This window comes from Gracilinanus agilis, chromosome 2 (assembly GCF_016433145.1).
Source record: "Gracilinanus agilis isolate LMUSP501 chromosome 2, AgileGrace, whole genome shotgun sequence".
Classification (NCBI taxonomy): domain Eukaryota; kingdom Metazoa; phylum Chordata; class Mammalia; order Didelphimorphia; family Didelphidae; genus Gracilinanus; species Gracilinanus agilis.
The window spans coordinates 157,860,504-157,882,972 of record NC_058131.1 but is presented as its reverse complement, the minus strand read 5'-3'; the positions used below and the strand labels follow the sequence as shown (position 1 = coordinate 157,882,972).

Here is a 22,469-nt window from a genome sequence, read left to right as displayed (position 1 = left end):
TAGCAGATAAGATTTGGAGTCAGAGGACCAATGATCTCATGATCCTAGAGTTTGGGTATATAATATCTGCTTTCTGGTCAGTTTCCTCATTTCTCAAATGTGAAGGGGTTGGATTAGCTAGTTATTCTTTAAGGTTCCTTCCAGCTGGCTCCATATCCATATTCACTAAATCCTAGAAGCCTTCTAACTCCATATGGAGTCAAGATGTGGATTTTTAAATTAAAAATGTCTATGGGATTCCATTGCAAGATGTCCAATAGGCAGAAGAAGATGGGTAACCTCAGTATTAAAATAGAGATTATGGATAAACAAATCAACCTGAAAACAATCAATATACAGATAACTAAATCCATGTGAGCTAATGAGATCACTAAGTGAATGACAGAGAGAAAGAAGAGGGTCCAGGAAAGAGCCCTAGGAGACTCTCAAAGCAAGTGGGTATGACTTGGACAAAGATCCAGCAAAGGGGAATGAGAAAGATTTATTAGACAGGTAAGAGGAGAACCAAGAGAGAAAGCAGTATAGCAAAAAACTAGAGAAAAAATTGTACCAGGGAGAAGGAAGAGATGATTGATAGTGACAAAAAAAAAAAAGATGAAAACTGAGAAAAGGGCATTAGATTTGTCAATTTATGAGATTGTTAGTAATTTAGGAGAATAGTTTCAATTGAATGATGAGATCAGAAACCAGACTAGCAGAGTATTAGGAAGAACAAAAGGAATCTAAGTGGAAGCAGTGATTAGAATTTAGCCACAAGAGAGATATGGGAGGACAACTGGCAGAGAAGATCAAGTAAAGGTTTTTTGAGGTTGGGGGGAGTCAGGGCCAGGTTCTTAGGCAGCAGGAAAGCAGGTGGTAGACAAAAGAGGGTGAAGATAAAGGTAAGAGTTTGGATAATAGGAGTAATCTTTTGAGGATGATGAGATGGAATGGGGTTATCTGTACAGGTAGAAGGGTTCACCTTGGCAAAGATAAAGGCCTTCTCTCTTCATGTGAGATGGAAAAGAGGAGAGAGTAAGAGAAAGGATGGCCTTAAAAAAAATGGCCTCAATTTTTTTCAGTGAAATATAAGCTAAGGTTCTCAACTGAGAGGATGAAGGAGGAGATCCACGGGAAATTTGAGGAAGGATGAAAAGCTCCTGTGGTGAGTGGGATAGTGATTCAATTAGGGAGATATAAAAGGATTATCTTACTCAAGTGAGGACTCAGTTAAGATTACATAGCATTTATAGAGGACCCTTTCAGCTTGGTTTTGCAATTTTCTCCAATTTCATTCACTAGTACTGGGTAGGAGCTGTGAAAAGGGAATATCCTCTCCCCCCAGAAATCAAATACTGGGGTCATCCTAACTGTGTCCCCAGACTGCTAGTTTTTCTTCACGTGACTGTATGGATATTAATGCACTTCAAATATAGGTCACAGGAGAAGTGATATAGGCACAGTGATCCGGAAAAGATCAGGTTAGGATCCAGATGTAAAGGAGAAGAAATAAAAGAGGTTCCAGGAAGTGGCTCGCTCTATGCCCGGGGACTAAACGGTGAAGGACTATAGCTGAGATAGATAGCCATGTGAAGAGCACTATGTGGCTAGATTAGAATGAGATTAGAAAAGGCTTAAATCTCTCTCTATTTCTATGCTCTCTACTTCAAGTAATATTAATAAACTCTATGGAAACTAAGAACCAGAATGTTAATTTAATTTAGTTTTTACACAGCTAAGGCAGTGGATAGTGGATGAAATCCACAGCTGAGACTTAGCAAAGCAATCAGTAATAGGATAAAGGGAAAAAGGACTCAAAATAAAAGTGTAGAATTGAAATGATTTAATAAAGGGTCAAGATTGGGAAAAGGAGAAGAATATAGTTAGTGCAGGATTGATTGATGGTCTGGCAAAGAACTCAGGAGTAGAAGACCTAGAGGTCTTGGTTTAGAGGAAGAGCAAGGTCTGGGGTTATAAAGCAGAGGTAAAGGTGGAATGACAAAAGAGTGATCAGATAAGGGAACTTCAGAGTTAATGAACATGGAAGTGGTACATTTGTTTTGCAAGATCAAAGGTATGTCCCCCTTCTGTGTAGTGAAGTGGGGTGGAGGTATGGGTCTTATGGAATAAGTAAGTTGAGAACCTGAGACGTTAGTATTTGAGGGATTGTCAAATATGTATGTTTACATCATCTAATATCAGGGTGAGAGTTCTTCAAGGATCTCAGTTGTGGCTCAAGCCAGAGACCTATAAACTTTCAGGATGCACAAAGTGGTCTGATCTAGAGATCTAGGATTTTCTAATTTCTACTTAGTCTGGTATTCTTCCCATATCTTTGTTTCTCTCTGAGGAGAACTGGGAAGGGAAGAAGGAAGGAACAAGTGTTTATTAAACAATTACTATGTATCAGACACTGTGCTACGTGCTTTACAATTATTATGTGAAACTTACAACAACTCTATGAAGTAAGAGCTATTATTATACCTATTTTACAGATGAGGAAACTGAGGTAAACAGTAATTAAATGACTTATCCAGGGTTCTAAGTCATTTAACTGTTGTCTGCCTCAGTTTCCTCATCTATAAAACAGGAGTGATAATGGCATCTATCTTACAGGGTTGTTGCAAGGATCATGTGAGATAATATATGTAAACAAATTACTTACAGTAGAGTGGGGCAATGGATAGAGCCTTGGACCTGAAAATAAGAAGACCTGTGTTCAAATGTAGCCCCAAACACTTATTAACTGGGTAACCCTGGGCAATTCACTTAACCTTATAAAAACTACTTCAAATGGTTGTTGGATGATAAAGTGAGATACTATTTGTAAATTGCTTTATAAATCTGAAAGTATCAATGCTTGCTATTATTATTGCTGTTGCCTTGTATAGCATATGATGTGAAGACCAAAACCATGATCTGAAGCAAAGACACAGAATTGAAAGCAAATAGAAACATGTTATCTGCCTACAATCCTATGTAAATCAGTCTGGCCAACAAGAGCCACATGAAGATTCCAGAGGTGCACTTTACCTGTCAATACACTGAGCGGCCAGGCAGGCAGTGGTTAGAATCTCTTTGATGTGAGTCAACCAATTAGAAGCCTCTAATTTGCTAAGCCACCGGTCCATGTTATGTGATTGGTCATTACAGGCTTCTACAAGTTTTATCAAGCTCTCCTGAAGAATATGATACCTTTCGGGGAAAACAAAAACAATTCAGATTGCTATTAAAATATAGTTGACATTTTAAAGCACTTTAATATTTACAAAGCATTTTACAAACATTACTCATTTGATAATGAAGAAGCACATTAAAAACTTTTTTAGTTCAACTGAAAATATTAAAAAATAAACACTTCTCTAATATAAAGATTCTTAACTGGGGGGGAGTCTATAAACTGGTTTTTTTTTTTAAATTATTTTGATAACAGTATTTCAACATAATTGGTTTCCTCTGTAATCTTATGTATTTCACTTTATGCATTTAAAAACATTATCTTGAGAAGAGGTCCATAGGTTATAAAAGGGCTCCATGATACAAAAAAAGCTAAGACCACTCATGCAGCCTCAAAGACTTTGGTTATAAGCAGCATACAATTTCTACTAGTTAAGAACCTAACTGTCATGATTATCTTTTATTTTAAAAGGCCCTATATTACCATCTCTAGTTGGTTTTACCTATCAATGGACTTGTGGATTCGTCTCCACTGAGGATAATGAGCTTCCTGCTCAAAACCACCCCCTTTAGCTCTAGCTTGTTGAGCCACATTTAGAGATCGAGTGTCAATAATGTAGCCTCGTTTTCCTGCACGAAGGGTAGCATTGATAAGTTTTTCATCCTCTTTGCATCGTCTCCCATTCGTGCCTGTTAGTGGCTGACTACTCCGGATCATCACCTAGAAAGGACAGCATAGTTTAAAAGTCAAGAAGAAACAAAAAAGATGGCAAAAATGAAGAGGTGAATTAGCTGAACTGAAAAAGATTCAAAATAATATGTCCAAAGGAGCCTGAGTTTTTATGAGATGAGCTAGGGTGCAGATTATATAGTTTGGAAAAAGCTGATAAAACATTATCCCTATTTATTTATCAAGTCTTAGAATAGGGAATAGGGACAGGGACTAGATTTTCTTGATGCAGGGAACTCCAAGAAGAAGAAACTCCTTCTACCGATGCAGGCTGGCATTTTCTCTGAAACTTAGTCTTAGAGTACTGCCTAGAGCACTGAGACATTAAACAACTTGTCCAAAGTCACAAGCCACCATGTATGAGAGGAAGAACTGGAACCCAGGTCCTCTTGGCTTCACAGCCAGCTCTCTACCCATTAGATTATTTTGCTTCTTAAATCTTGGGAAAAGAAGTCAAGAAACATGTTCTAGTTCTGATTTTGATAGCGACTTATTTTCATTACAAATGGGCTTGTGACTACTTCCCCACTTTGGGGAGATAAAAAACATGTGCCCAGTTCATATTTTTCACGAAGATTACATTTGCCCTTCTAAGAGGTAAGCATTATTCAGTTAGAAAACATTTTTTATATTAGATTAGAAAACAAATACACTTATGACACATTTATTAGTCTATAAGCATTTCTTACCAACCCACTCTCATCAATGAAGATCATGAAGTAGGTAAAAAATAACATCAACCATCACAAATACTCATGTGACATGGATTTGCACTGATAGGGCAATGTCTACTTTAGGAAAAGGACGATTATCCGTTTGCTGTATTTATGACAACTGTTTCCAGTAGCATTACATAATAAAAGCACTTGAAAATAGTTTTAAATCATGAAACCAAGTTCCTTAAAACTAATCACAAACTAATCACAGTTTACTTGTTTGGCCAGATCCTGTAAAGGATAGTTCTTTGTGCTGTGTTTTGAAGGTAAAAAGAAAAAATCTGGGTTTTCTGAGTTTGAGATGTGAAGAATAGTTCAAGAACTACACCCTGATCACAGAAAACAGTCTGCAATGGGATCCCTAATGTCCAAATTTGGAAGCTAAGAGCAGGAGTGATCTAGAGCAAGAGTCAGAAAATTATGGCCCGAGAGCCAAATCTGCTCATAAAGTAAGAACTTTGGTTTTTACTTCCTTAAATAAAATAAAACTTTTAAAACAATAACAAAATCATTCACAGCTGATGGGTCCAGCAAGATTTGACCTGTAGGCTGGTTTGTTCACCTCTGGTATAGATAATCACAGAAATCTCAAACAGTTATGAAATAAAAGTAACACAAGTCATTAAAAGTATGAGGTTCTTCAGGAAACCAAACAGTCAACCTATACTTACCATTCCATTTTTTTTATGGAAATAACTAAGTACTGGGAAGCGCCCACCATGACGAAATGTAGCCACTTTCTTAAGGGCTTCATCATCAATGCAGTTGGGCACAGTTACTATCGGAGGGTAGGAAGGGCAGACAGTAAAATCCTTATTGACATAGCTCAACCTCCATTCATTGGTCTGTAAAATACAAATGAGAACTTTTCATACCTGGGCCAGAATCTTAATGGCATCAAATGAGCTGAAAAAGACACGACAAACTTCCAATCCAAAACTCTATTTAGGAGGATTCCCTCCCATGTCTGCCTCAATACCCCTTAGGGAAGGGGCAGTCATTCCTCCCTCCAGTAACCTGTTTTCCAGTTAGATCTCTCTATTGACTTGAAAGTTCTTCCTATGCTGAGCCAAAATCTGTCCTGGTTATTTCATCTTACTGGTTCTGATCAAGCTTTCTATGCAAACACTGAACAAATCTGCTTTTCCTTCCTTCTACATGACCTCCTTTCAAATATCTGAAACTATCTTATCTCCAGTTAGCCTTCATACACCTAATCAACTGCTCCTCATAGATCTTGGTGTTTTATTCCCTCACTTTTCTATGTACCTCTAGGATACATTCTAATTTGTCAATGCCACTGTCAAAATGTGACATCCAGAGCTGAATACATTAATGTGATTGTGCCCTCCATTGTTCAAATACTCAATTTTATGTTCTACCTGTTCATTTTTTAAAGTATCTGAACAAATACTAAAAAATATGATAAAAATATGATATTTTAAAATATGATCAAGAAGCTAAGTTAGAATTATAAAACCCCCAAATCAACTGAGACTGCTTTATCTGCATCTAAAATTAATATTTTCTTTTGATGAAATTCATCAAAAGGAGCTAGCAACTAAAAAACACCACACCAATCTTATAGATTTCAATCAGTATTTAAGCATGGACATGGCTATATTAATTATATTATTTATTATATCATCTCATTTGATAATCATAACAAACCTGTGAGGTAGGTGCTTTTATTATCCCCATCTTATAATAGAGGAAATTGAGGTAGACACAGTAACAGTAACTTGTTCAGGGGCACAGAGCCAGTAAGGGTCTCAGGACACATTTGAATTCAGAGGTATTCCTGATTCAGACCCATTGCTCCATCCACTGTACCACCTGGCAGCCTCATATATTATCTTCCTCATTCATAATAGTAACATGTTATACTATATAGGTGTGCTGGGGAAAAAAATTCTAAGAGTTCATTTCTTGCAAAAGACAGTCACTGTAAGTTAAAACTGAAACTCTCTGTGGAAACTGAGAGCTCTTAGCTATAGGAGATATCACTAAAGATTGGCAAGTTCATCATCAAAGAAAAGGACGAGGAAGAAAATGGGTGGGTAAGCAACAGTTTAACTACTGGATAGCCCACATTCTCTATTGGTATTCATACAATATAAGAGCACAGAGAAGGCCCTCTATCACATTTGGTCTTAGTTGGAAGCCTCCAGTTGCTTATCAACTAAGACTAAAGACTTAGGTCAGAATGTGAGTATTCTGAAAAATTACATAAAATGGCACATAAAATATTCAGAATAAAGTTAACCTCCAATGGAAGGATGTTAAGCTCCACTTTTAGGAACTAATAGACTTATTTCTAAATGACAAAGTTTTTCTTTTCACAAAAGTTTCTGAGGGTTTGGAGAAATTGATTTATGCTAATTTTTTTTATGAATAAAGGTAAGTTTCAAAGGGCAACACTTTGACCTTCAATTAGGCATGATTCTTGAAAGGTGACTTACAACTAAGGAGAGGAGCTCAAATTCTTTCTCAGGAAGAAACATATGCCAGCCATCTTCTACGACTTCAAACATGGGTCGGTAAAAGAAAGGATACATCAGAGTGATGGAGTCCAAGGTTGACAAAGCCTAGATAAAAACAAAGCAACTTTTGAGAAGCTGGGGAAGCCAGTTTTACTTTTCATGGAAAAGATGTCACTGCTTATACTTGGCCTGATTCAACAATGGATTTGAAAAAACCAAAATAACAATAATGATAAGTTAACATTCATTTAGTGCCTTAAAGGTTTGCAAAGGTTTTTTTTTTAAATATAATATCTCATTAGATCATCACAAATGAGGAAAATAAGGATTTATTAAGTGCCCACAAAGTGCCAGACAGTATGCTAAATGCTAGGTTACAAATAAAGGCAAAACAGTTCTTGCCCTAAATAAGCTAACAATCAAATGGGATAGACATTATGCAAATAGCTTTGTTCCTTCCACCCAACACACCATTTCCCAACTTAGTGAATATTTGCAGACTATCCACTATGTGTGGAATTCTCTCCATCTCAGACTCTAGGCTTCCTTCAAGTCTAAGCTAAAGTTGCATAGTCTACAAAGAACCTTTCCCAGTCTTCCTTAATTGTATTGCCTTCCCACTGAAATTACATTTAGTATTATGTTTGAGATAATAAAAACATAATTTCATTCAAAATAACTACAAAATGCCTCTCCCATTCCTTCTAAATTCTAGTAACCCAGCTCTGTTGATTATTTCTAAGTTCCTCCATAGCCTTTCTATACATAGGTCTTTGCATGTTATCTTTCCAATTAGACAGTAAGCTTCTGGGAGCATTGTTTTTTTTTTTTAAACCTTTTTCTGTATTACTGCACTTAGCACAATGGCTGACACATAGTGGGAGCTTAATAATCCAATAAATCCAAATTCACTATGTCCTGGTAATTCAACCCAACAAAGCACATGTAGAAATAAAAGGAGAAAAACAACTAGATACTCAGTATTCATGGATATGCATGCAATACAATAAAAATAATAATATTATAATTTACATTATTGTTAATACCATATTACAAAGGGACATTTAAAATAACAACAAAATTTATTTGGAAAAACAAAAATTGTAGAATCTTGATAGAGATAATGAAAAAAGAGAATCAAGGGGGCTTAGCATTAACAGATCTTCACCTATATTATAAAATTAGTCATCAAAACTTACCTGTTATTAAAATGAAACACAAAGAAGAAGGTAGAACAAATTAAATAAGCAAGAAGCAATAGCAATAAAAGATTAACTGAAGAACATTAATTCCTGGGGAAAAGCCTTTTTGACAAGAACTGTTGAGAGAAAAATTTAAAGAGGTTTGTCAGAACTATAAAACTGTGCATCTTTTGATCCTGTAATACCAGTCCTGGGTCTGTAGATCAGAGATCACAAAAAGGGGAAGAGACCTACTTGCACAAAAATATTTATAGAAGTTCTTTTTGTAGTGGCAAAGAATTGGAAATTGAGAGGACATCCATCAATAGGAAATGGCTGAACAAACTGGGTATATATTGGTAATGGAATATTACTGTGTTATAAGAAATGATATGATTTCAGAAAAAGCTAGAAAGATTTACATGAACTGATGTAAGAGAAATAAGCAGAACTGGGAGAACATTATACATAGTAACAGCAATACCACACAGTGATCAACTGCAAAAGACTTGGCTACAATTAGCAATACGATGATCTAGGACAATTCTAAAGGTCTTATGATAAAGAATACTATCTACCTCCAGAGAAAGAACTGTTAAGAGTCAGATACAAAGCAAAGCATACTATCTTTCACATTAGTTTATTTACCATTTTATTTTGGGGTTTTGGTTTTATATGAATATTCTCCTAAAAAAAAGACCAATATGGAAGTATGTTTTGCTTGATAATACATGTATAATCCAGATCAAATTGCTTACTATGTCAGAGAGGGCGGTGAAAGGAGGGAGGGAGATAAATGGGATTGTATAATTTTAGAAAATATGTGGAAAATTGTTAACTGTAATTGTAAAATAGAAATTTTTGAATTAAAAAAAAATCTTCTGGACCTCAGTTTCCTTACATATAAAATGAAGGGGTTGAACTGCTCCTGAGATTCTTTCTAGCCCTAGATTTATGATCCTATAAATTCACTGAATATTAACCACACGATAGATCTAAATGAAGATGTACCAGTTTACCCTTTAATTCTTATTTACATTTTATTGAGTTGTCCAGTTGTAAACAAAGTAATATTCTAATCCATTTAACATCATCATAATTCCTCTACTCAATGTGTTACAGAAACTCCTTTTATTTAGCATAAAAATGTTGAATAGCAGTCAGTTCTTCCTTCCCCCTTTTAATATACAAGACAATCAAATACTTGACTCAAAATCTGGATGTAGGTAAATAATGGAAAATCTGAAAAAAAAGTGCATTTCTAAAATATTCAGAAAAATACAGTACACATTATGTAAATCACTGTTAATTTGGTTACAATGTTTTAAATAAGCAATTTAAAAATTCTAAGTAGACCACAAGAATCGGTTTAAATGGCATATGTTGTGTGTTATCTCTCAGAACAAATTTTAAATGATTCATACTCCAGGTTCTTAAAAAGAGGTAAGATAAATGAGGGGTGGATGATTCACTCTACAAAAAAAGGTTGTTTTCATAAGAAAAGGATTCACTGTAAGTTACTTTTAAAAAGCAAACTCCCATAATGTATTTATGAGGTACCTCAGTCTGATTTACACTTAACCTTCTAGGTCCATGTCTACTTGCACTAGGCCAAGCATTCTAGTACTTTTTAAATATCTTTAATGATTAAAAAAAAGTTTTTACATCACCAACATTTCTCAACAACACCCTACCCTGCTAGAGAAACCTCCCTTATAACAAAGGAAACAGAGGGAAAAAAAGTTTGAAACTATCCAATAGTTTGAAAAAATTGGTTGAAACTAACCAAATAGATATTATATGTGATGTTCCATACTCAGAATTTCTCTCATCTGTGTAAAGAAGGAAAACTACATTCTCCTATCCTTGTGAGGCCATATTACAACCATAGTAGTAAATGTTTTATTACTGTTCATTCCGTTTATATAATTGTAGTCATAGTGTAAATTGTTTTACTAGTTCTGCTTACTTCATTTTGCATCAGTTCATTCAAGTAATGATCTATTACATTTGTGTTCAACAACATCTTTGGTCATTCCCCACTTGATAGGTATTTACTTTTTGTTTCTAGTTCTTTACCAATATAAAACATGTTGCTACAAATATTTTGGTGTATAGAGGACTTTTCTTTTTATCACTAACCTTCTTGGGGCATATGCCTCTACAGCCAAGATCCCTAAGTATAAAAGATTGTATTATTTTTTAAAAAACTTAAAAGGAAGAGGAAAATAAATGGACATCTTTCACAATTATGGCTGAGGTCATGAGGATAAAATTAACAATACTTATTATATGAATCTGAAAAGCTTTAGCCAAGAGAAGAAGGCAACTATCAATGTGGAAAGAAATTTATACATCAACAATCTCTGATAAAAATCCATCATAAATGTAAGGAATTAGTCTAAAAGGTCAAAAGTCCTTCCCCAAAAGATAGTCAAAGTAAGTTAACTGTTCTTAAAAGAATTATAAACTATTAATAATCATATGAAAGACTACTCCAACTCTTAGAATAATTTTGACTAGGAAAACTCAAATGGGACTCAGCAGTTACTACATCATAGAATATCAAAGTGAATTTTAATGATTATGTAAGTTCCCAATACCACTACTTTTTAAAAAATGATCTCTTAAAAATTTAACAGTGAATAGCAATACAACTCAACTTGTTTAGTAACTATTTATATTCAAATTATTTTGAACATAAAAAATATGGCAGTAATATTTTTGTAACTCCTAAAACTCCATCAGAATTTTTGGTCCATTCATTCTTATTCTCTTTTCATCATGTGACCATAATTGTTTATTCCAGTTTTTTTTCTACTTTGCATTATTTCACATATGGTTTCTCCAGATTTCTTGATATTCCTGATAGTTGGTCCTAAATATTGTCACATAATATTCTAGTACATTAATGTAAAACTTTAAAAAACTTTGCTTCTATTTGAGTCACCTTTATTTTTAAACTTGTTTCTCCCTTTTTTCTATCAGTCATCCCTTGTAACAAAAAGAGGGGAAAAGAGCAATTATATAAAGCAAACCAATGTATAAACCAAGACTCAAAGTATAGGCAATATTTCACACCAAATTGCCTACCTCTTAAAAAAAAGGACAGAAGTGCATTTTCTCCTCTTTTCTTCAGGGTCAGCCTTTTTCATTATAATTATACTGCATTTAGTTTTGACTTTTTTCTTTTGCTTTACTTTCTTTTTTTAGAAAAATTTTTCCATGGTTACATGACTCATGCTCTTGCTCTCTCTCTCCCCCCTCTCCCCATCCCCCCCCCATAGCCGACACACATTTCCACTGGTTTCTTCATGTGAGTTTTGACTTTTTTTTAAATTTAAATTATGATCATTGTATAAGTTTTCCTGGTTTTGTTTACTTCAAATTGCATCATTATCATTTAATTGACTGCTCCTTTGAGTTCTTCATAGTCATCGCTTCTTTTAGTGAAGTAATATTCTATTACATTCATATACTATAATTTGTTTAGTTATTCCCTGATCAATGGACATCTACTTTGTTTCCAATTCTTTTTTACCATAAAAAAGCTGCTATAAATATTTAAGGGTATATGGGACCTGTCTTTCTATCTCTCACCACTTAGTATTATATGGCTAGCAATGGAATCTCTATCTGGATGTGGGCATTTTAGTTATTTTCACTGCATAGTTCTGAACTGATTTCTAGAATGGTTGAACCAAATCAAAGTTCTACCAAACTAATAATGTGTATGTCTTTCTACAAGCCTGACAATGTGACAACTTTCATCTTTTGTTGACTTTAATTTCCTGGTTGTGAGATGAAATCTCAAAATTATTTTGATTTATATTTCTTCTATTATTAGTGTTTGGGAAAAATCTTTCATATGATAATAGTGTACAGTTCTTTTCGAGAACTGTGTGTTCAATATCCTTGGCAGCTTAAACCATTAAGGAATGATCTTTGGTCTCAGGCATCTGTGTCTATTTCCTATCTATTTGGGATTATTAATTCACTATCTCCCTTACACAGAGGCGCCTCCAAATGGTTTCATCCTTCTTTACTCCCCTACCTCCCTACTCTCTCAGCTGAGAACCAGAAAAAAATTAAGCCGTTTACCAAGAGCTTCCTCTTTTCCTTATCTCATATCATCTATATATCTTTGGCCACTATTTATTTCCTCCTTCACTCCTGTCTTACATAACGAAGTGCCTTTCTCTATACCAAGGCAAACTCCTCTACTTGTACAAGTGATCCCATTCCATCCCATCTTCTCTAGTAGATTGTTCTCTTTCTATTTGTAAGGATGATATTTAAAGGAGTCTTAAATGTGCTTGTTAAGGTGGGCAAGAAGATTGAAGTCTGCCTTCAAACTCCCTTCACCCTTACTAGGGGAATGAAGGAGTGTTCTCTAGACAGGAATGTTATGCCAGAGAGAAGCAGGAATTACTAACACAGAGTGGGGTTTCCTTTGGGTTGTTGGACCTTGAGGTCTGACTAGTTCTTGGCCTAGAAACCCCATTCAGGTAACCACCTACTGCAGGTAAAACTGCCCAGCAGAGGGTCTTGGCCAACGAAGTCAGGCTTGAGTCAACAGTCTTTCCTCCTGGCCCTTCTTCCCCTTGATTCCTCTTTTGTTTCAAGAATGGTGCTATCTGACTAATATAAGAGGTATACTAATTATTATAAACAAGATAGAAGAAGGGCAGTGGGTAGAGGAGATCCCTAATCTAATTCCCCAAACAAGGTCCTTCTTCCTCTGGTCGAGCCAAATGGCAAGACAGGGAATTCACCCTCCCTCCCCTATTTTACTTAATCTAAACTAATCTATATATCAGTAATATATCAGGGTCTTTGTCGTAAGGAAGGTAAGGTTGAAACGTCTTTAGGGTTTGGTTTAGCGGCCGGCTGAGTCCGCTGACCCCTCAGGCCCCTAGAGACCTGAAATCTCCTTCTAGTTGATGTCTGAGGCTTTCAGGAAAACACACAAGGTCTTTGGGATATCAATGTCTGAAGAAACCCTGGGGTTGGCTCTTGATTGATCTCAGGTGGGCAACTGTCCTTCCCCTTTCCTCAAGATCCAAGATCAAAAGTCTCCACCTCCAGGCTCTCCTTCCCATGATCCCTTGCTCCAGCTCAACTATTGCTGTCACTCAAGCCTGCTTTTGAACATTCCAAAGCTTCACTCTCTTACACTATCATTTGTCATCCCCACTTTCTACCCTTATTTTTAGTCTCCCTCTGGTGTGCTGGCTACTTCTCTGTTGCCTCCAAACATGTCCATGTCTCCCTCATCCTCAAAACACTCCTAATGTGATTCATTTGACCCCACTACCCACATTCCCATAACTCTCCTCCCTTTTGTGGCTAAACTTGAGAAAGCTGTTGACAAAAAGTGCCTTTACTTATTTCCTTCTTTCTCTCTTCCTAACTCTTTACAATGTTTTCCAGTCTCACCATTTAACCAAAACTGCTCTCTTCAAAGTTATAACAATTTCTTAATTGCTAACTCTAATGGTCCTTTCTCAATCCTCATCCTTTTTGACCTCTATGCAGATTGACATTGTCAATTATCAGCTTCTCTTTGATACTGTCTTTTCTCTAGATTTTCTTGATACCACTGTCTCCTAATTCTCCTCCTACCTATCTAAATGCTTCTTCTTAGTCTCCTTTGCTGTTTCATCTTCTACATCATAACTAACTGTGGTGGTCCCAATAGAGCTCTGTCCTGAGCCCTTTTCTCTTCTTGCTCTATAGTATTTCACTTGTTGATCTCATCAGCTCCTTTGAATTCAATGATCACTTCTATGCTAATGATTATCAAATTATTTATCCAGCCTAAATTTCTCTGTTCACTTCTAGTCTTGAATCCCCAGTAGTTTTTAAAGGTCACAAACAGGATACCCCAGAGACATAATTAACTCAATATTTCTAAAACTGAACTCATTACCTATTGCTTTAGGGGAAAAAAAATTCTCTACTGCTGTTGAGGAGACCAACATCCTCTTTTAGTCACACAAGTTTACTAAGTATTATCTTTGACTCCCTTCCACAATATCCAATATGTTCAGAAAACCTGTTGACTTTACCTTCATAACATCTCTTGTCTATGTCCCTTTCCTCTGACACTGCCATCATCCTAATGCAAACTCTCATTATCCCATGCCTGAAATACTGCAATGAACTGCTGGCTGATCTAACTGGCACAAGGCTCTCCCTACTCGAATCCAACCTCCACTGAATTGACAAACGATTTTCTTAAAGCACAGGGCTGACTAATTCATCCATCCCTACCTTAATAAATTCCAGTGGTTTCCTATCATCTTCAGGATCAAATATAAAAAACTTTTCCATGTCTGAAAGCCCATCATAACTTGGTCCCCTTTCCACCTTTCTTATACCTTATGCCAGTCTATATGCTCTATGGTCCAATGACCTTACTGTTCCTCAAAAAATACCAACTTTGCGCATTTTCAGTGGCTATGCTCCTTCCCTAGAATCTTTTTTTCCTCATCTCCAACTCTTGGCTTTCTTCAAGTCCTAGCTAAAATACTACCTTTTATAAGAAGCCATTTCCAAATTCTCTTAATTCCAGTGCCTTCCTACTGGAGATTATTTCAAATTTATATTTTGTTTTATGTGTTTGCCTGCTCTCTCCCTCATTAGACTGTGAGTTCTTTGAGGAGTCTTTTACCTAGTACTTAGCACAGTGCCTCATATATTGCAGACATTTAATGAATACTTATTGAATGATCATATTTCATGCAAAGTTTTTTCCAAACAGCTTCATTTTTACATTACTGATTTTATCTTTTCTGATCAGCTTTCTCCTTTATTTTGATTAAGAATTTCCTTCCTAGCCATAACTATGAAAGGTATTTGATCTATCTGCTGATTTATTTATGGTCTGATCATAAACATTTAGGTAAGAAATATATTTTGAGCTCGTTAATTTATTTCAGTATTCCTGTAATGGAAATTTAAGCTGTTGGTTTCTGCTCCCGCCAGTAATGGGACCATGAAAATGTGTAAAAAGATATTTCATTTTTGTTTGTTTTTTATAACATCTTTAGGGCACAGTCTCATCAACAGAATTATTCAGAATACGATTATTTTTATAACTTTTACTTTGTACTGTTAGATTATTCTCCAAAAAGATTCTAAATCTTCATAATTCTACTAGCCAGGAAGGATACTTGCTTATTTCGCAACCCTACCAAGACTAAATTTTCTTGCTTTTAATCATTTCATTTTTGTCAACTTGAAGCCAATTGCTTCATTTTAAAGATGTGGAAATTAAGATTCAAAGGGCAAGCAACTTCCCCAAATGAAAAAGTCAGTGCCAGAGCTGAGAATCCAAAAAGACTGATAGGGAATTTTCATTTGAGATGAACACCATTAAAACCTCCTAGAAACCAATAATTTCTAGGAATATGATTATAACACTGAATCAGGATTAGAAGGATACATTAGACTAAGAGATATTTTTTGCTATTTAAGTCAGAGAGTAGGACCTCTATTATTTGCAGTTGACCAGGATTTAAGTAAAATTTCCATTTTCTTATTTCCTTAATCACAGCTTCTTTTACAGAGTTCTTACCTCAATAGAACTTGCAATATTCAAGCATTCCTCCATTCCAGGAATATCCAACTGAATAATCCGCAGATCTTTGCATTTTATGATTATGGTGCCCAATGATCCCACAAACCTGAAATATAGCCATGTTCAAGGATAAATAGAAACATTTTAAGTAGAAAACTCTAAACTATGAAAAAGTACTCATCTAACTGTTTAAGACTACCAACAACTATATACAATAAAATTTAAACTCAGACTAATTAGGGGAAGGGAATCCTTAAGAAGTGTGAACTAAAAAGTATTTTCAAACAAACATTTTGTTACTTTAATATTTACACAGTAATTAAAATTAGGTTAATTCACCTAGTAGATATCATTAGGAGATATGGTTTAAAAATAGTTTATTCTTCATACTTCCAAAATTCAGTAGCCTTCTTCTATAATCTTATTTATATTACTTGCACTTTTTAAAAAACCCTTATCTTCCCCGCCTTAGAATCAATATTATGTATTGGTTCCAAGGCAGAAGAGTAGTAAGGACTAGGCAATGGGGGTTATATGACTTGCCCAGGGTCACACAGCTAGGAAGTATCTGAGGCCAGATTTTGAATTTAGGAGGTCAATAGGCCTGGCTCTCAATCAACTGAGCTACCCAGCTGCCTGATATTACTTGCATTTTGGAAAATTTATTTAATAAAACAAAAAGAGCCTGAAGAAAGGCCCCATGTTAGTTATAAAAATCTAAATTAGAAGTGCAAATCAATTAAGTTTTATTGTATTAGAGTTTTCTTCTGACATTTCATGGTTTCTCTGTTACTACTACCCAACACCAACTCTTTTCCATTAAAAATTAACAAAATAATCACAGTATTAGTGATACTGAATAAAGGGTAGAAAAAAGAGAATCTGAGTGTTTAATCTGGTAGTTTCTGTATTAAAATGACTACATAGACTATAAGTCCAGGAAAAAGTTGTGGGACTACTTTGTATAAATAATATGTTTGAATCAGATCTATAATGTATTACTTCTATAATCTTGGTAATTCACCCAGGCACAGAATTAATATTAATTAAACAGAAGCTTTTGACATAAAAGCACTTGGCTTTGTTCATGCATTTATTAAACGTCTACTAAGCACTGGGAAAGAAACAATAGAAATGAGACTTCTCCTTAGGGGTTCTACTAAGAGGCAGTGTTCAGTAATAATTCAATTTTTATGTTCAGAAAAATTCAAAGAATATGAAGATCAAAAATTATTTTATTCCTTTCCTAGATTACTTCTTAAGTAATACTCCCAATTTCCCTACAAATATATAATCTGTAAAGATAAAGAAAGAACTTCTTATTTTAAGGGAGATATGAAATAATATCTGTAAAAAAAAAAAGTTTGCACAGACGCCAGCACGGAGTAGGTACATGTTTACTCCCTTCTCTTTAGCAATTGGACAGCTTCCTTATTCTTTACATCTTTCATGTAAATTCTATATATTCTCTCAGCTACTAAGCTTTTTCTTTTATGTAAAAAACTAACTCAAAACTAGTTAGCCTTCCTGCAGTCTAGTGCTTTGATTATAAATAACTGCTTGATTTTTTTTGTTCCATTATTGGTACCATATAATATAAACTAAGCCAACTTAATACACAATATCTTTCTAGTTTGACCAACCAAATTCTATAAAGGCAGAGAATTTGAAAGTTTCGGACTTCTAATAGCTGGGGAAAAAAATAGCCACATAAGAAGGATATTTGTTAATCTGAAATTCCCATTACTTTATAATTTTTGCTACATTGCTCTCAAGGAATAGGAGAGAATTCCCTTTCCCCAGGACAGGACATCAAGCTCCTAACACACTCTGCTGTTATTCAGTTCTATCAATACAGTAGTCTCCAGAAGAGACTGATTGGCCTCTCAGTAAAACTAAACTGTAGGTACACCACCATAAAGCCCAGCTTTTATCCCTAAAAAATTGTCACTACAAATGCATTATCATCAGTCAGGCAGCTGGTGGTGTCATAGTACGCAGAGAGCTGGGCCAGGAGTCAGGAAGATCTGTGTTTAAATTTGTGCTCCAACAGTTATTAGCTGTGTGACCCTGGCAAGTCATTTACTGTAATCTGCCTCAGTTTCCTCCACTCTAAAATGAGAATAATAATAGGTTCTACTTTTCAGGGTTGTTGTGATTCTCAAATGAGGTAATATTTGTAAAGTTCTTAGCATACTGCCTGGCACATAGTAAGTGCTATATGAATGTTAGCTATCGCACTATTATTATTATTGTTGTTATCAAGTTGTTATTTTTTTTTGGACAATTGGCAACTAAGAAACCTCCTACAAAATGTCATTAAGACAGTACAGAAAAAAACTGGTTTTAAGAGATGTTGATTCCAGGAGCAGCTGGGTAGCTCAGTGGTTGAGAGTCAGGCCTAGCTAGAGAAGGGAGGTCCTAGGTTCAAATCTGAACTCAGACACTTCCTAGCTGTGTGACTCTGGCCAAGTCACTTAGCCCCTATTGCCTAGCCTTTCCCACTCTTCTGTTTTGGAACCAATATATAGTATTGATTCAAAGGCAGATGGTAAGGGTTTATCACCTACTGCTTTTTAGAACCTTTTACACTAAGATCTTAATACTGTTTTCTAGGCCTTTTAATAAAGGTAACAGGCTACTTCTGGGAGATCTTCATCAGTGGAAGGTATAGCTACATAAAAGAAATCACAGTTCAAGACCAAAAAAAGGGGGGGGGGGAAATGACAGTGTTCCTTAGACACAAAATTAATGGAATTTAAATATAACTATGACAAAAACAGATATAGACAAAAAATTAGGCCTCTTACCAAATGTAAAAAGTAATAAGTAACTTGGGGGGGGAAATGTCTCCATTATGATGGCTTGAAGCTTATGTTCCCTTTTATTTCTTCTTGAATGGAAGTTGGTAGAAGAGAAAACAAAGGTATTGAGAGAAGTGAGGTAATAAGAATAGTCAAGATGATGAAGGGAAAAGGAGGAATCAAACAAGTTCAAGTGAGTTGTGTAATTTATCTCCTCTACTGGAATATAAACTGAGGAGCTCATGTGGGGGCTGGAGGCTGAGGTAAAGAAAGTAGGAAGTTGTCATACCTCTTCTTTGCAAACCTCAGCATGAACACACAGGAGCTCAATTTGGGGCTAATGATAAAATATATGAGGCAAAGAAGTAAAAAAAAGCCAGGCACAAAAGTTACTATTTACTTATATTAGGAAACAAGGTTTCCTAAATAACCATCTTACTATGTGGTATGATTTGGAGGCAGAGGCCTTCTTATGCTCACTAATGGTCTCTCCCACCAGGAATTTCACCATTAGAGATCTATGCCTTTTAAGGCACTGCTTTTCTAAGCATCCTTGTTTAAAATCTAAGTGTTTCCTGTTTACAAAATACATGAGGTTGTTCAAGTCAAATGTTTATATTTTTAGTTTATAGCTTTACATGTCCTCCTGAATAGCTAATTGGTATTAGTTGTATAAATCACTTCCTTTTGCTGAACCTCATATTCCTCATCTGCAAAATGAAGGGGTTGGATTAGATGATGTCTAAAATCTTTTTTATTTCCAAAATTCTACAAGTCTAATTTCTGAGTCCAAAAAGATACAGGGGAAATAGGAATTTTAATTTTGAAAACAGCTGGGACTGAAGATTGCAAAAATGAGAAGTGGTTGGGAATTACATGATCTCTATTTCATAATTTTCTCTAGTACAGGACCTGTTAGGGAAGACTTATTTCTTTCATGTGTTGTTTATTGTAAGCAGAGAATACAAAAATTGTATTATCTTGCCTAATAGAATGATACAAACAACCTGTACATAGGATAGAAGATAGAAGAAGGGTGGGCAGCTGGGTAGCTCAGTGGAGTGAGAGTCAGGCCTAGAGACAGGAGGTCCTAGGTTCAAACCCGGCCTCAGCCACTTCCCAGCTGTGTGACCCTGGGCAAGTCACTTGACCCCCATTGCCCACCCTTACCAATCTTCCACCTATGAGACAATACACCGAAGTACAAGGGTTTAAAAAAAAAAAAACAAAAAAAAAAAAAAGAAGAAGAAGATAGAAGAAGGGATGTCCTGTGTGAAGAACAAGAAGGCCAATTTAGAATTACTATAGGTAGAGCATGAATAGTAGTAAGTTACAGCAGACATAGAAAGTTGCCAGGTTATAAAGGGTTTTAAAGGTCAGAGAGGTCTATAATTATCTTAGAGATAAAAAGGAGCTTCTGGGGGCAGGCAGGTAATGGAGAGAGAGTGCAGGAGATAGTGTGCCAGGCCTAGAGATGGGAGGTCCTTGGTTCAAATTTGAGCTCAAACACTTCCTAGCCATCACTTAACTCCAACTGCCTAGCTTTATCACTCTTCTATACTCAGTATCAATTCTAAGACAGGAGAGAGGATCTAAAAAAAAGAAAGGGAACCTCTAGAGCTTATGAAAGGGGGAAGTGACACAGTGCTTTAGGAGTATTATTTGGGACAGCTGTGTATGGCAGGTGTCAAATGAATGAACCAGATTAAAATGTAATTTTTGAAATATTTAAGAAAATAAATTAAAAATACAATACAGCATAGACGATGTTGATTTGTGGTTTTCTAAATCAATCAATTTCTATTTGAATTTTATATCACTGGTTTAGAGGATGGACTGATGAGGAAAGAGAATTTTTTAAAAGGAGAAACCAATTACAAGACTACCAAAATAATCAAGAGTATACAGGATCTAAACTAGTAATGGAGAGGAAGGGATAGATAGAAGAGGTTGTGGAGGTAGAAATAAGAAGTGGTACAAAATTGTATACATGAGGTGAGGCAGATTGAGAGGTCAAGGATGACTCTTGAGATTTTGAATTAGATTAACTGGAGGGATGATGGTATCCTTGACAGAAATAAGGAAGTTCATTAGATAAATGGAGGAAAGGGGATGATAATGATGTTTTGGATGTCTATTAGTTACCCAGTCCCAAATTTCCAATAGGGGTTTGCTGATGAGGGTCTGAAGTTCAGTAAAGAAACTAGAGAGTGGGCAGGATAGATAGGGTAATTGAACCTATGGGAACTGATAAATTGAACAAGATCAAAGAAAGGAGGACCCAGAACCAACCAAAGAACAACAACAACAACAAAAGGAAGTGACTTGCTTGGCTAATATTAACTAACTATTCTGGAGCAAGTGTAAAGCTATGAACCAAAAATGTGGCCATTATGCCTTAGGGGCATAACACACTAGTCAAATGACAGGATTCAGCAAATGAGACTGAGAATAAAGGATCAGACAGGTCTCTCGAAATGAGGCTAAGATAGAATGGTTATGTATAACGGATGTGCAGTGATTCTCTGATATGTAGATGGACAAGAAGGTCCTCCTATTAGGCCGTTTTTCCCATTTTCCATTTGTTTCCTACAATTCTGATCCTAAGGAAGGACCAGAAAAGGCACAGCCTTCAGTATTTGCTTTCGGGGCAAGAAAAAAAGCTGTTCCTTCATTTCTTAAGGGTCAATTACGTTCTAGACTCCCAGATAAATCCAGGAAATACAAATCAATCAACAAACATTTATTAAGTGCAGACTGTTTCTGCTCTCAAGGAGCTTATAAAAAAGGGGAAGAATATGCAAATAACCGTAACAAATGAGAGGCAGGATAAGAGGTAGGCCTGGAAAGGGCCTCCGAGACCAAACTATTCCAACCTTTTTTTTTTTTTTTTTAAAGAAGCTGAGGCCCAGAAGAATCTGTCCAAGCTCACACTAAGGAAATTTCGAGCGGGACTCACCGCTTTTCAATGGAATCAATGTTGGAATGGAGCAGCCACAGCTCCTCGGTGTTATCCTGCCGGGAGGACAGAATGAGGTGATGGCCGGTCAGGCACAATGTGCCTTCCACGGCTGGGTAGAAGGGCCGGTGCAGCACCACGTTGTCCACCCGCGGGGTCTTGATCAGCTCCGCGAACTCCATCGCGGCCGGGGGTCCTGAAGCCTGAGGAAGGCACGGCGGGGCCGGGGAGGAGAGGGTGGAGCGGCAGGGCCTGGTCCTTCCTCCCTTCCCTCCTTTTCTCAAGTGCTCAGCGGCCGGCCCCACGAGCCTAAACTGGAGGGCCCCGCCTCCCACACCAGCCCCAGGCCGGGGTCTCAAACCGCCAAGAGCGCGCTTCTCCCGGCAACCCCGACCCGAGGGACTCAGGAAAAGGCGGGGGGAGGGGGAGGGTTCTCTTCTAGGAAGGAGAAGGGATCTCAAGCCCCGCTCATCCCTAGGCCGCTGTCCACTTCGGACGGAAGTAGCTGACGCCCAGAGCCCTCAGTAGATTCCGGGCGGAAGTAGCTGACGCCCAAAGACTTCGAAAGACTCCTGGCGGAAGTAGTGGAGGGCGTCAGCAATAATAGATCAATTGGTCTTGTGCCCGGAAACGGTGCGTACAAATTTACGTTCCTATCCGATTCTTCTTCATCTGGGAGGAAGTAAGTGCAAAGTTTCGTCCCTTCTCTCCTTGCTCCCCAGAGCTTCAGCAGCCTTGGAATAAGGGGCCCCCAAGCCTTAGACTGCCACGGTGTTAAACTTGAGCTGTGATACCTAACAACTTTCCCTTTGCGATGTAAAGGTGCGGGAAGTTGTTGCTGTAAACCCGTGGTGT

General features: G+C 36.5%; 1 protein-coding gene across 1 annotated transcript in view; it reads right to left on the bottom strand.

Moving 5' to 3' along the window:
* The window catches only part of MTMR9 (myotubularin related protein 9), a 32,157-nt gene extending 10,141 nt beyond the window's left edge, over positions 1–22,016 (bottom strand). The window contains exons 1-6 of the mRNA XM_044660805.1: positions 21,615–22,016; positions 15,849–15,957; positions 7,065–7,190; positions 5,274–5,447; positions 3,660–3,877; positions 3,013–3,174 (exon numbers count right to left, since the gene is read on the bottom strand). Of these exons, the coding sequence (XP_044516740.1) occupies positions 3,013–3,174; positions 3,660–3,877; positions 5,274–5,447; positions 7,065–7,190; positions 15,849–15,957; positions 21,615–21,796 (971 nt within the window). The 5' untranslated portion in view covers positions 21,797–22,016. The remainder of the gene's footprint in view (positions 1–3,012; positions 3,175–3,659; positions 3,878–5,273; positions 5,448–7,064; positions 7,191–15,848; positions 15,958–21,614) is intronic.
* Between the last annotated feature and the right edge of the window lie 453 nt (positions 22,017–22,469).